Source organism: Tubulanus polymorphus, chromosome 11 (genome assembly GCF_964204645.1).
Source record: "Tubulanus polymorphus chromosome 11, tnTubPoly1.2, whole genome shotgun sequence".
Classification (NCBI taxonomy): domain Eukaryota; kingdom Metazoa; phylum Nemertea; class Palaeonemertea; order Tubulaniformes; family Tubulanidae; genus Tubulanus; species Tubulanus polymorphus.
In genome coordinates, this window is record NC_134035.1 from 10,582,965 (window position 1) to 10,596,642 (window position 13,678).

General features: G+C 40.4%; 1 protein-coding gene across 1 annotated transcript in view; it reads right to left on the bottom strand.

Moving 5' to 3' along the window:
- The window catches only part of LOC141913239 (uncharacterized), a 32,759-nt gene that overhangs the window by 676 nt on the left and 18,405 nt on the right, over positions 1 to 13,678 (bottom strand). Inside the window, exons 3-5 of the mRNA XM_074804707.1 lie at positions 6,131 to 6,264; positions 1,043 to 1,117; positions 439 to 580 (exon numbers count right to left, since the gene is read on the bottom strand). Of these exons, the coding sequence (XP_074660808.1) occupies positions 439 to 580; positions 1,043 to 1,117; positions 6,131 to 6,225 (312 nt within the window). The 5' untranslated portion in view covers positions 6,226 to 6,264. The remainder of the gene's footprint in view (positions 1 to 438; positions 581 to 1,042; positions 1,118 to 6,130; positions 6,265 to 13,678) is intronic.

Sequence of the window (13,678 nt, forward strand, 5' to 3'; positions counted from 1 at the left end):
CTAACCATTCGTCAATTAATATCGCCTTACAACTAAATCAGAATCTCTTATATCAAGCTAAAGAGTTGATACCTTGTTTCTCATTTCTGCTGGGCTTAAAGAATGACCCTGTCCACCGCTATCTACCCTATGTGCATTCCTTCATTTCAAATAATCACCAGGTTAACCATTATACACCCGGTAGCTATAGAAATGAGCTGATTACACATTTTTATTGCATTTTACTCAAGTGGCCCAGACGATAAACAAGGTAACACTTTCCTTTGTCCTTAGTCTTAACTATGGCAATATAGTGTCTGCAGATATGATGACTGCATTTTCTTTCAGCACCGAATTCGATCTAAGTTCACATTTCTTAATTAGTAATATACTAGAGATACGATACCGTTTTACAACAGATTTCAACTGATGATAGTTTTCAGTAAGGGGGATACGCACCCGCTGTTGATCGTTTGAAGGAAACGTATTGCCCCACGTGATATCGCCCTCATCTCGTTTTTCTGCCCTGCCCGGAACGAGATCAACATCGTCGTCATCATCAGACGGAATGGCTCGAGTTAACTCACTTAATACGCCCAAACTACCGTAAATGAAAAAATAGAGGAAAAAGTTTAAAGATTATCTTCATTCAGGGGCGGATCTAGGATTTTCCATGAGGTGGGGGGGGGGGGTGTGGTTGTCTAACACCACGCACTCCGGATACTTCTACAACATTTTAGGGGGTGCTTTCGGTCATTTCATGCGTTTAAAAAATTATCATAGTTGGAAAACCTTGGTCCAAAAAATTTTGGGGTGAAATTTTTGAGGGCAGGGAGGGGGGTATGTTCGGACACCCGGACATCCCCCCAGATCCGCCCTGTCATTCGACTGATGAAGCTACAATATAATATTAGCGAAAGCTGGTACTTCAGAAGAACTATTTAATCTATAAAGTATTATCCTTCTCGTTGTATTTATTCTACACCAGGTTAACAGGCTCGTCTGCGAATCTTGAATTCGTGAATGTAGTTCTGTTCTAGTCAAAGCTATAACTGATACAAACCTTTCGTCTACACTGTTTGCATCCGAGCTTCGTTTTGCCGACACCCCGCGACACCGGGGCGCGAATACGTATTTTCTGTAAAAAAAATTTTAAAAAATGATGTTATACAAATATAGTTCTAGGATAAAATAGCATATTATTTGGAAACTACGTCGGCTAATTCGGGACATGTGCATAGTATTTCTCATCATCCTGTGCGATAACACGTGACAAGTGCGGAGGACGCTAATTGTAATCCGTCAAAATTGATGACACTCGGAGTATGAAAATAATTGAGATTAATTTCTATTTTGCCGATGATGTTCGCTGTTTGTACTATTTTCAGAAAGTACTCCTACGCACCAACGGGAGTGACGTCATTCTAAAAAAACAACCTTTTTTCTTTCCGATATTTTCCGTTATCGTAATATTTTTGTCCTCATTAATGGAAAATCAACTTTCTAAAAATACCGCTAGTTTCGATATTGATGTGTTCTCGCATCGGTTCGCGATCGTCACGCATCCTCCCCCGGCAGGGATTCGAACCTGATGGCATCGAGACTTGCCACACTAGGCCCTAGACTGAGTGCGCAGCTACACGCGCAGCTTAGATGATGTCATTATCAGCCAATCAGATAACTCGTTTTATTTTAGCCAGAGTTTTCCCATTTATGGTTCTCCCGTAAAATTTACCTCATACAACCAGCAATCTGATCGGTGCCGCAAGTTTTCGTGCGGCAAACCTGCGCAAAGCTAGACCTGCGCACCCGGTCTAGTGTGGCAGGGGTTCGTGCCGTGGCTGAGTGTAGCGATGCCATCAGGTTCCAATCCCTGCCGAGGGAAGATGTCGTCGCGGCGCGTAGATATTAAGCGGATAGATACCCGATGAACTGTATCGCACCTCTAGATAGATATTTCAATTGATTTGTCGTCGAATCGGTTAATTGGACGGGTAAATGCGCGTATTTAGCGCGCTAACGAAATTACCGGCGCTATCATTAATCTTCACCAGCGGCGGCGACGACGACGGATGCGCGCCAGAACAGTCGCTTCGTCTTTAATGCGACATGAACGGCGCACTCGCGTCGATTTTCTTCTTCTCCGGGGGAAATCGGCACCTCATCGTCGCGCGCTGAAACGCCGGATGAGAGGTGCCATTGCTATTAATGGCCGAAGAAACACTTGATTAGTGAAATCTGTTATACGACCGACAATCTCGACGAGATGAGAGCCGTTAGCGCGTTTGTTTCGGATCGCGCGGATGTTTCTACTGAGACGCGTCTGATTGCGCTCGATCGATCGACGCCGTCGTCGTCGAGTTTAATAACGAAGGCGACGAGAATTTCTCTTTTTTTGTGAAATAAACATCCCGGTGAATTTCAATAATAAGAATAATAATAATGCGATTTATAAAGCGCTAAATCCAGCCAAGCTGCTCAGAACGCTTTGTATACATGTCATAAAATGCCTCCCTAGAAAGAAAGTATTATGGATGTGAAGTTTGACGTGCATCATAATGTAATATCCTATCATATATCTTTATTATCACGCGCGAAACTGACTAAAAGAAGAATCAATTCGCTGTAAATTTTCTCATTCTCTTCCATCGAAAAGATTTGTTTATTTTTGTATGCCATTATTCATTGGCTGAACATCTGATTTTTTTTTCACGAAATTAAATTCATCTTGGGGTTTACTTGCTATTGAAATGAATAATTAATATCACATGTTTGCGGTACAATCTTATTAGCTGAATTATGCTGGCTTATAGGCCTATAGAGCATTATATCAAGGGCTTTTTTTATCTTAAAATAGGGATTGACCCTGTTATTTATTTGATTGGTAGATTTCGTTTGATTAGTTTTGATTTGGTGTCCCTTACAAACTCGCCACGCCTACAATGAGCGAAACAGGGGTTCAATTTTGAAAATTGGAAATCGAAGTACAGATATAGTTGTGAGATCGACGGTCGATTGTACATTATTTTTTGTTTAAATCGAAGTAAGCATGATTGAAAATTTCAGTTCAGGTTCATCCAAAAAATCTTCCATCCAGCCACGGGCTTTTTTTTTTGTGATGAATGTTTGTTTTTTTTTTTAATCTTAAAATAGGGATTGTCCCTGTTGTTTATTTGGTTTGTAAATTTCGTTAGATTTTTTGATTGAGTGTCCCTTACAGACCCACCACACCTGCCGGGAGCGAAACAGGGGGTTTGATTTTGAAATCGGAAATCGAAGTACAGATATAGGTTGTGTGATCGGCGGTCTAATTTACAGAATTTTCTTTTTTAAATCGAAGTACATAATTGGAAATTCGGTTCCGGTTCATTCAAACAATCTTCCAAGCATTGGGCCACGGGCTTTTTTAGCGAGTTGTAGTTTAGAAATAGTACAAAGTCTCGCATGAGCTGACCCCGATTACTGACAAAATCGAAATATCCATCATCAATCTATTACTGACACGTATTGTATTGCGTCGAATGAATAAATAATCAGCCGGGATGAAATTTTTAGGCGGTTACTTCGCAGATCGAATAATTGCGAAAGTTTGAGTTACTAGAAATCAGTATCGTCGACGCGAAAATACTCGAAACGTGACACCATCCGCTCAGAGAAATCTCAATCATTATCGGACTTTCCGCCGTGTTTCGCAATAGTTCGCGCAGTTTCGTCTGCGCGGTATATCTGTCCGTCAACACGTGGGATTTAATTCTATCGCCACAAGTTGATCGAAGTTATTATTTTCGAATCATTAATTTCTAATGATACATCATCACGTGCGTGTCACGTTCCAAACTGCCGAAATCGCGGTTGTGAAGTGTTGTTAAACGGAATACAGTCCGGGTTATTTACTTCAAGCGAATGCGAAGAGGGCTCGATGTTGTTTTTCATCGGTTGCTCGGGTTATTTCAACTATTTCAACTCGTGGTTGTTTTTACTAAACATTTTTTTCTGGCCAATGTCAAGTATAGTATAGCCAACGAGATGAATAATTCAAATGCGGCGTCGGTTGCGCATGTCGAGTGGAATTTGCTGTTGATTATTAATGAATATAGGAGGGGAAAAAACGAAAAGGAGAACATAACACTTTGACGCGTTTGTTTATCCAGCTCGGGAAGGCCGTACAGCAACCTGCTTGGGCAGTGGTTTCTGCCACACGCTACAGAATTCGAGAAGAACTTCTGATGAATTTGAAAAAAAAATTCGCGACACGATCGAAAAAACTGATCGGCAGTACGACCGACCTATTTACATGAAACTTTGAATTCCCACGTGTTCCGTACGTACAAGCAATTTCCCGATTAATTCATTTTTAAAAACGCGCACACACACAAACACACAGACACATTCACGTTTCCGATCACGATCTCATCTCGAGATGTCTCATCTTCTTTCATTTGCATTTCGTGACGAGCGACGGCCGAGAATATTTCGATTCATCAAACTTGCATATGTTATCAATCGCTATATGTCTCTATAAGGGAGAAATTTTTTTAGAAACGAAACGAAATTCAGAATCAGAATCGTGGATGATTATACAGTGTCTTTCAAAAGGAAAGAAAGGTAATGCGGGGTTTTCTTTATTCTCCGTCCTCTTTTTCCAGGTGCCTGCTCGGGTAAAGCATGTAAACGATACGGCATCACGCGATTTGAAAGAAAAAATCTTTATTTTCTCGCAGCGGCTGCGGTTAATATCGAGTGTCAACACAGTTCCGACGAGAAAAAAATCACCTCGAAACAACGAAACCAGTCGACGAAATGCCGCGTAACTATTCACAGCGCTGCGCGGATTAATAATTCAATCGCCGTCCGAAATGAAAAGAAGATTTCATTATTTTCTTCCATTTCGGAATGGATAAAACAAGGCGATTACGAATACGGTTCGCGCATATCGAGAAACGTGCCGGCGAGCCCGTGTTTGAAATCATAGCCGCCGGCTCCAGTTTCATTCCGGAGCGTGCGCGCGCATTTGTATCGCTGTTGATCGAATCGAATTGGACAGTTCCGCCGAGCCGTGTCTGCGCGATGACGCGGCGATCCGTCGTGGTTGTGATCGAGTCACCCGGGATGAAGTTTCGTTGAGTATTTACCGCGTTTTGCGGTCGACGCCCGATCAAACGTACAAAGTAACGGCCCAGTCGAAAGTAACGACCTGGCCGTGCGGGAATTGTTTTAGGGAATTCGATCGGTTTACTTTCCGCCCCCCTCTGATGTTTAACGAGCGCGTAGCTGAAAATCGCTATTTGATTATCGTGTTTCTTTATGCACACAGAAAAAACTCTGTAAACTCCGCGTCGAAATGAATGTCGTTTCGATTGCTAATAATGTGATAACTGGATATCTAAAAAAGCAATTCCATTATGAATGCGTATTTTTGTTGTATGATAATGATAATAGATGCCCCTACTATATAGCACTGTTCCATTAGCGGAGCTATTGTTCATAACACTGTCTTTCCAGTATAGGGCGATGACAAACTGCCAAAGTAATAAGGCCGACTTGAACTTTGCAGCAAGACTGAGTTGATTTGGCGACTTACTCCATAAGTTTGAAGCATAGACCGAGGAACTCTGGGATGAAGATACTATTTGCCCATAGTCCGTAGTGAACGCAGAATAACAGGACCCGGTTCCACAGTTGGGAGTAAGAGTCAACTCTGAACTCAGGACCCAGTTCCAAAGTTGTGAAATAGAGTTAACTCTGAACTCAGGACCCAGTTCCACAGTTGTGAATTAGAGTTAACTCTGAACTCAGGACCCAGTTCCAAAGTTGTGAATCAGAGTTAACTCTGAACTCAGGAAACAATTCCAGAGTTGTGAATTAGAGTTAACTCTGAACTCAGGACCCAGTTCCAAAGTTGTGAATTAGAGTTAACTCTGAACTCAGGAACCAGTTCCACAGTTGTAAAATAGAGTTGACTCCGAGTTAAAATCAGTTCATTGTCGATGAGTTAACTCTGAGTCAAATCTTAACACAGAACTGTGGAACTGGGCCCAGAAGGGTATACGCCCATACGCTTCCATCGGTAACATCATATCCAACAGTCTTCTATCGGCGCCCACTTGCCCGATTGAATCATTAGATCTAACATTAACCGATAAGTAATTACCTGCAATCAAGTCTCCGAGCGGATGCTGTTAGGATTTGCAGTAATATCAAACTGATGAAACACAACACGGACAAACTCAATTGCGGCTTCTTCATTTTTGTGTTGGTATAAACAAAGCTTTCGTACTTTTACTTCTGAAAATAGACCAAAACAAACAAAGAAAATGAATTAGAAAAAAAGAAACCCATGGTTATTCGTGTGATAATCTGAAAGTAATCTTCTCTCATTTGATGAAAACGTAACGATGATTGGAAATTGAAACTTTCCACAGGAAAGTCACAAAAATCAACCATACAGGTCTAAGCCAACTCGAAAGTCTATACAAAACGCACGAAAATAACGACAACTTCACGTGAAGATGTTTCTAGCTATGGTATTAGAAGTCTTTCAATCGATCGAAGAGTATCACCGCCGACTAAAGCGTCCTTTCGGTCAACATTTCCGAAGCGGAAGTATAAACCTTTGTTGTTTTTATTTGTCGGCGATGGAAGTGACGACACCGGAAGTAACACGCATTCGTTTTAATGGGGAACGCGCGCCAAAAGCGGCTCTGATCCATCTCTGCGTATCTGGGTAAACGATTAGAAATTGCGCCTTTACAATCGTCGAATATAATCACCCATAACCCCCCCCCCCCCCAAAAAAAAGAATCGTAGAAAGTGTCGGATGGAAGTTTGCAAATGGCAGCCGGAAGTTGACATTTATCGCTCTTCCTTTGCGTTCAACTTTCGGATGAAAATAAGAGAAATAGAAACTACAGCTAAAACCCGATCAACAAACGTGTAATGTCACCATTAAGGAAAAGGAGACACTTTATTTTACTATATCGGAAGAATAATCTCGCATCACTTTATGGACGAACCAACGGCGAAGTGCTTACGATTTTTGAAAGTTGGCGATTGCGTCAATCCGAAAACGAATCTTCATCGAAAACGGGCAACGAATTAGATAAATAACGACTGTGATTGTCGGGGGAATTGCGGCATAAATCTGAAATACTATTCTGAAAGTGTCTTCGTTACTCAGGAATTATATGACCGAATCGGAAATGAGTTGGACGTTTGTCTATTTCCTCTGTCTGTTTGACATCAAATAATCTTTGCTCGCAAAATGACCTTATTATCATACAACTACTGTCTGACGCTCGGGCGGAAAAACTTCTCGAGAGTTGTGTCCACTTTTTACCGGTGCGTGGGGTAGACGTAAAGTTTCATTTCACGATATCAAATGAAACTAACCCAAAAACACGCATATATTAAGAAACACTTTAAGATATCAAAAATAGGGTCGATTGTACAGGTTTGATGTCAAGTCGGTTAATGTTCTTAGATCTATACCATTAGATCAACCTGCTTTAGAACCAAAATGAGAATCGGAATATGTAAAATTGGTGTTTGCTGTGGATTTGATTTCTGAAAGCTACGGATCCTGCAAAAAAGCTTCACGATGAAGGTATGCCTTACCGTAACATATACGGCATTGAACAGTTTGGAATTACGTGCTTCCTGGTGGAATTACGGTGAGGTGACTTTCTTCATTTTCTAAACGCACAAATTATCGACGTTTTCGAAATGTTTGGCTTATGGAAACATTCAATGCCATTCAATACCATCAAGGGTTTATTTCGTCGCAAGCAAAAACGAAGATCAAAAACTATGAAAGGGAAATGTATGGAATTTCGTGTACGCTTATTGCTACTTAGATATCAGCCAAAAACGACGGATCGGAACACGCGTGCAGTATAAGCCTCGTGTAACCGCCGCGATGCCTCGGGTCCTTCGATTACGGATTATAGCTTGTACGGTCGTTTGAATGCGCTGTGCGACACTTAAGCGAGCGAAATAACCATTTAGCCAACAGATATTTAAATGGAGTCCTGTAAACAGTGGCAACAAGCTTTAAATGGACAGCTTATGAATTTTATATGTAGATTATTTGCGTGCGTGCGTGCGTGCGTGCGTGATTTCGCCTTTTGAGCGGCGGCGAATCGTTGAATACGATACCCGATCATTAACACGCCAGAAACGACTCAAGTGCACTTCAGTAACGGAATAGGGGTCTCTTCCCGGCGTAGTACTCACTACAGTATATACTTCGCTCAAGTCGGATCTTTTCGGACCGCAGAAATGTGTCCGAGTTGAACGGTTATCCAAGTTGATAGGATCCGACTCGGGCGGAGTCTGCTGTATAAAAGTTCCGTAATGAACGCTTGATACGCTGACCGTCGAATCAGATAGATTGAAAATAGAATTGACACATCGAGAATTTCAAGAAGATTGCTAATGTTTGAAACAAAATGGCCGAATGCTTATTTTCATATTTCTTTATTCCCCAAATGGATCCAATCAATATCTGCGTATTTTACAATACGCCGAGAACCGCGTGTACTCGGTGAATGTACTTAAAGGTACGAATGCCCTCCAAATAGAATATTGTGTAAAAGCTTAATCATCATGTGTTTTCATTTTTGGACACTTGTCTTCAGTTTACAGTCGTGTTCATGCTATGCCATTTTGCTTTTTTCCACTTACGGGCATTTATTGTTGTAAATGATTGTGTTACGATTGTTCGTGCAAAGTTTTCTTTCCAAATAGTTCGGATTCTATTTGGTTAAAATCTGATTAACGTTATTAAACTCGAATCCTATAGACGATTGAGGCATCGGGTTCGTTCGTCAACATCCCCGCGGTGTGAACATCGGAAAACTCGCGCAATGATATAAACGCGTTAAATTGCTCGTCAAACCGGTAGATTAGTATCAACCTTCAATTTAGATTTCAGTTGCTCCCCTGCAATCATCGGCAATTCGATTTGAAAATAAATTGGCCGCGCTATGATAAAAACCGCCGTGGAAATTCACCGCGACTAGACGCGTGGTATATGCAAGGATGCAAGGGGTATCATGTGGCATCGTCTGCGAGCGACTGATCCCCGCCTACGCGAATCCCACTCTCTTATTGCATCTTCGTATTCAAAAAAGGCGTCTTTTTTATCTCTCTTGATTTCTGGCTAGTTAATCATTTTTCTAGTGTAGGATTTACCATTACTTTCTTTTGTGAACAGAGACCTAAAAGTTCTTTTGCGAACACGAATACGATGAAAAAAATTACAGACGAGCTTAAAGATGTATACAATGACGACATCGATCTTGTGAAGTTTGTCAGTTGTCTTAAGATTTAGATTTAGTTTATAATGTCAAAGATAGTTTAGCAGTTGAATTTGTTCCGGCGTCGAATCGAACTTAGTTTGGAAATATCGCATTCAAGTGACCACTTGTCGGCGGAATAATGATTTCACAATGAATATCTATCGTAGGGAAACTAATTAAGTACGGCCCAATTCGTTCCTAATAATATTTCGGATCGATAATTTTTTATTGCCTATGAAGTTATCGCGGCCATCAATGACATTATATCGAGCTCTTGTGAAGATTGTTTTCTTCATAGAGTACGGCGAGTGTCATGCAATATGATAGACCGCCGTCGAGTTGGGCGCAATACTCCTAATGGCACACAAATGTATTGCAATAAAGATGATTTTCCCTGGCTACGGGGTGGCCGTAGTAGGGTAGTAAACGCGGGCGCCGGTAATTCATTCAGTCACATTGTCTAGAAGCATTTGTTGTAAGGGGCGGATAAAAACGAGTACCTTTAGGTCTTCAAGTGCAAAACCACTAGGTTCTTTTAAATCAGCTTTTCAATACGCATTTCCACGTAACGAACTCACGTAATATAGTTACTCCAATTAGATAAGTACTTCAACACATAATCTAAGTTAATGACAAGTAATCAAATAGTGATAAATGATGATAAACCAGAGTTTGTCTTAAGACAAGTATCGAAAGATACCGCAATGTGACCAAGCGTTAGTTCATGGTCTATCATCATGGCCCATTTCCAGAAATATAGATATGTTATTGTGATTTGTATCATTTTCTTCGAAACCATCTAAAACAAGTAATAGGAATTTCAGCAAAGGCGCTTTCTGTGTATTCACAAAGACCTGATACATTAGAGAAATTGGTTTCGGCAATAGATCATCGGACGTTTTTTTTTCTGTAAATGCCATTTATATCCGGTGATAAAAAGCTTGAAATGTGAGTCTCATCACTGTTTGTTCGTGTATGAAATGTGATCCGAACGAAGACCATTATATATATAAACGGATTTATCCTTGGGGAGGCATGGCTTATCTAAACTTTTAAAGAAACTGACGACTGGACCAACGCGTTCTGAGAGGTTTACGTTCAACCCTTGTTTTTATCTGTCTCACAAAGGCGCATTCACGCAGTATATCAGGCGAGAGAGTAGATTAGGATTATTTTTCCTAATCGAATCCTTCCCGGATAATCTTGTCGAGATAATTGGCGGTCGAATTTGGACATTTTTCCATTCATAAGATTTTTGAAATCATACATATATTATAATTTCTAGAATCGGTTTATATAATCGAATAATTCTGCATTCTAGAAAAGATACTTGTAGCGGCGATCTAATCGCGTAGGTGGAAATGGAGCCACCCGTTCGGTGTACGAAAAACGCTGCCCACGGAAATTTAAAGAAAAGCGCTAAAACGCAATCACGAGCCCCGACACGCGATATCAGCTTTCGTGTTACAGGTAAATTAAATTTGTTAGACTCGGATGTCAACCGGCGCTGAAGATGTAACTGAGATTCACGTGGAATTAATCACTGCGGATTGTCAGTTATAACTGATAATGGTAAATGAATTAGTCTAACATGGGGGCAATCAAGCGAAAGCATCTGCTTATAGTGAATTGAGTTATGCGCGCTCCCCGTGTTGGACTCCGTTGGAAAAAATGACGACGTGTCATACCTATATATAAAAATTCCTTTTTTTCCCTCGGGCCGACGTTTGTTTTGTTTGTGCCACTTTTCGCCGAGCAACTCTTTAATATCATCAGGATCAGAATCGTAGCAGTAAAATCTCGTCAAAGCTTTACTAGGCGTGATGCCCGTAGCTGATGGATTAACAGATTAACGGCCCATCTGTTCGTCCCTCCGGTCGTGCTTATACGGACGGGAAAACGCTTCACTCTGTCTTCATCAAAGCGATCAGGATCGTATCGATAGCTCTTTAATATTTGAAACTATTGTGTTTCCGGCCGCGCTGTTTAAAGATTATATTCGAAGCTTTTACTTTTGAAATCACCAATAAAGACGGTTTATGTTCGAAAATCTGCGTAGATATTTTTCGATTTTCTGAAATTGAATACTCGCGGTGCGTTCTCTCGTATATCGGGAACGCTACGTTCTCTTGGGTCCATGCTAGACCGTTATCATCAACTAATTCTAAGACGCAGTTTTCCCATGTTACTTAGAAATATTTTGCCGAATAAATACGGTCGAAACTGAAGGAAGAAGTTCTGGTTTTTATCACGCGATGGCCCAATTTTCCGATGTTTCTAATTAAGGACACAAGTCTGGTGCGGTTGATTGAAATATTTCTTTTGTCTGGTGAGATAGTTCTTATCACCTCTAACAATAGAAACGGATATCAGCGTCCAGTCAGTAACTATTGGCCAAACTATGGGATGCATACGGCCAACCAGATATCTTAGGAAGATAGAAGTACTTGACATTCCTATCGTGAAGGCGAACATGCCTCCGTGGACTGTATATATATGTATGACATTATGCGGATGGTAATGATGAAAATCACGAATTTCTTATTTGATATTTATGAACAACCGTTCGGCGTTCTCATCAACCGACGCTGGAATTCACCGTGGCATACGTTAATGGCGAACTATGTCGTTCTAGCCGTATTGTATTTGGCCATCATGGTCGACTGGCTTCGGTATTATCGGTTAGATCGTATATTGCCGGTTAACATGCTCGAGACATCGATCAAGGCGGGCCTCAAATAAACCACTGACCATGTTTCGCATGTTGCCGGACATACTCGCGTAGATAAATCGTGATTACATCCTAATGAAGACCTTTTCGTACTCAGACCTCTCAATATTAATAAGCCCGACACGAAACTGATACCGGAGTATGAAAAATGATTTATTAGTTGCAATTCTTCATATACAAAATAACCAATAAAGGTAATGAAGCCACGCATAACAATAGACTACGAATCAAATTCCTTTCAAGCAGAGGTTTTTTAGTTAATGGATTTTCTTAATTAATGTTTTTAGCAGTTCGGAAAGTGGGTTTAGCCAAACCTCATATTAAAGCATCAAATGTTGAACTTAAAGTAGAATCCATCAACCACTCCGAAACGCCTATATTAGCTAATATCGAGGGGGAACTGATAACAGCAAATTTTAATAGAAGATGAAAGCAATTTCGTTGAGAAAACGTTTCGTTATAGAGTATGGATGCACTCGATCCCCTCCAACCCCAGTGACACTACCCCTGCGTATAGACGGGTATAGTTTCAGGGGATTTACGAGTCTAGTGGATACAGTCGCTCGCTCGCTGCGTTCCGATTCCGTTCACGAGCGGTAAAACGGTAACTGGGATTATTCGAACGTTTGCGTGATTAAGAGATCTGGTGCAGAATTGATCAGATCATGTTGAAACGCTGTTGTGCATATTGTTTTAACCGAATCAAGTTTCATGTAAACTGAACGGAGCCCTCCTTTTACTGATGTAATGCTGTTATGCAAATTGTTATAGATGAATCCAATGCTATCTAATAAACGGAGTCCTCCTCTTCTTGAAACTGTTGTACATATTGTTATAGACGAATCAAAATTTCATTCAAATCGAACGGAGCCCTCCTTTTCCTGACGATATGCTGTTGTACATATTGCTATAGACTAATCAAATACCATTTAAACTGAACGGATACCGCTGTTAAAAGTTGCTGATCATAGATTTTATGTGGGTGGAGGTGAATAACGTGAGTTTCTATCAAAAGTTCGGTAACAATTATTGATTCGTAATTCAAGTATTAAGCCATAGACCCTATCATATCGCCCACGGGTAATTCCGCTCAATTTGCGATTACATTTAGAATTCATTTTCAAGAGTCAATTAGTTTTTTTGCTAGCTACGATCTCTTAATAATTGATGATATTTGATACTTGATATTCGAATGAATACGATTTGAAAGATAAATGTATGAATACTAATACTAATCAGATGAGCGTAATCTTTTTGACATTTTCATGTAGTTTAGTCATTTTTTTTCAGTTTGTTCACGCGCTCGATCTAACAGCTAATTTAGATTAAGCGTACGATCAATTCTATCGTCGTAAATTCTAACTTCGGGCAATAACCGTTTAGTATCCATTGTGTTCTCGTTATAGTTGCGTTAAATTTACACCAAAAACGAATCGTGTCGTTTAGTGTAAACAATGTAGTTTCGTTTCACGAAATGTGCGCGCGTTGATAGCATTTTAAAATGTTTATTGCAAACTGGTTTTTTTTCAATGTTTTTTTCTTTTTAGATTTCTAACTGCTAGAGGACTTCTACGTAACGTCATAGTTTGCTGCCAACCGGTGCAGTAGACTTTATATGCATAACAACATACGAAAATGTGATTTACCAACTTCGAAGGTTTGTCATATA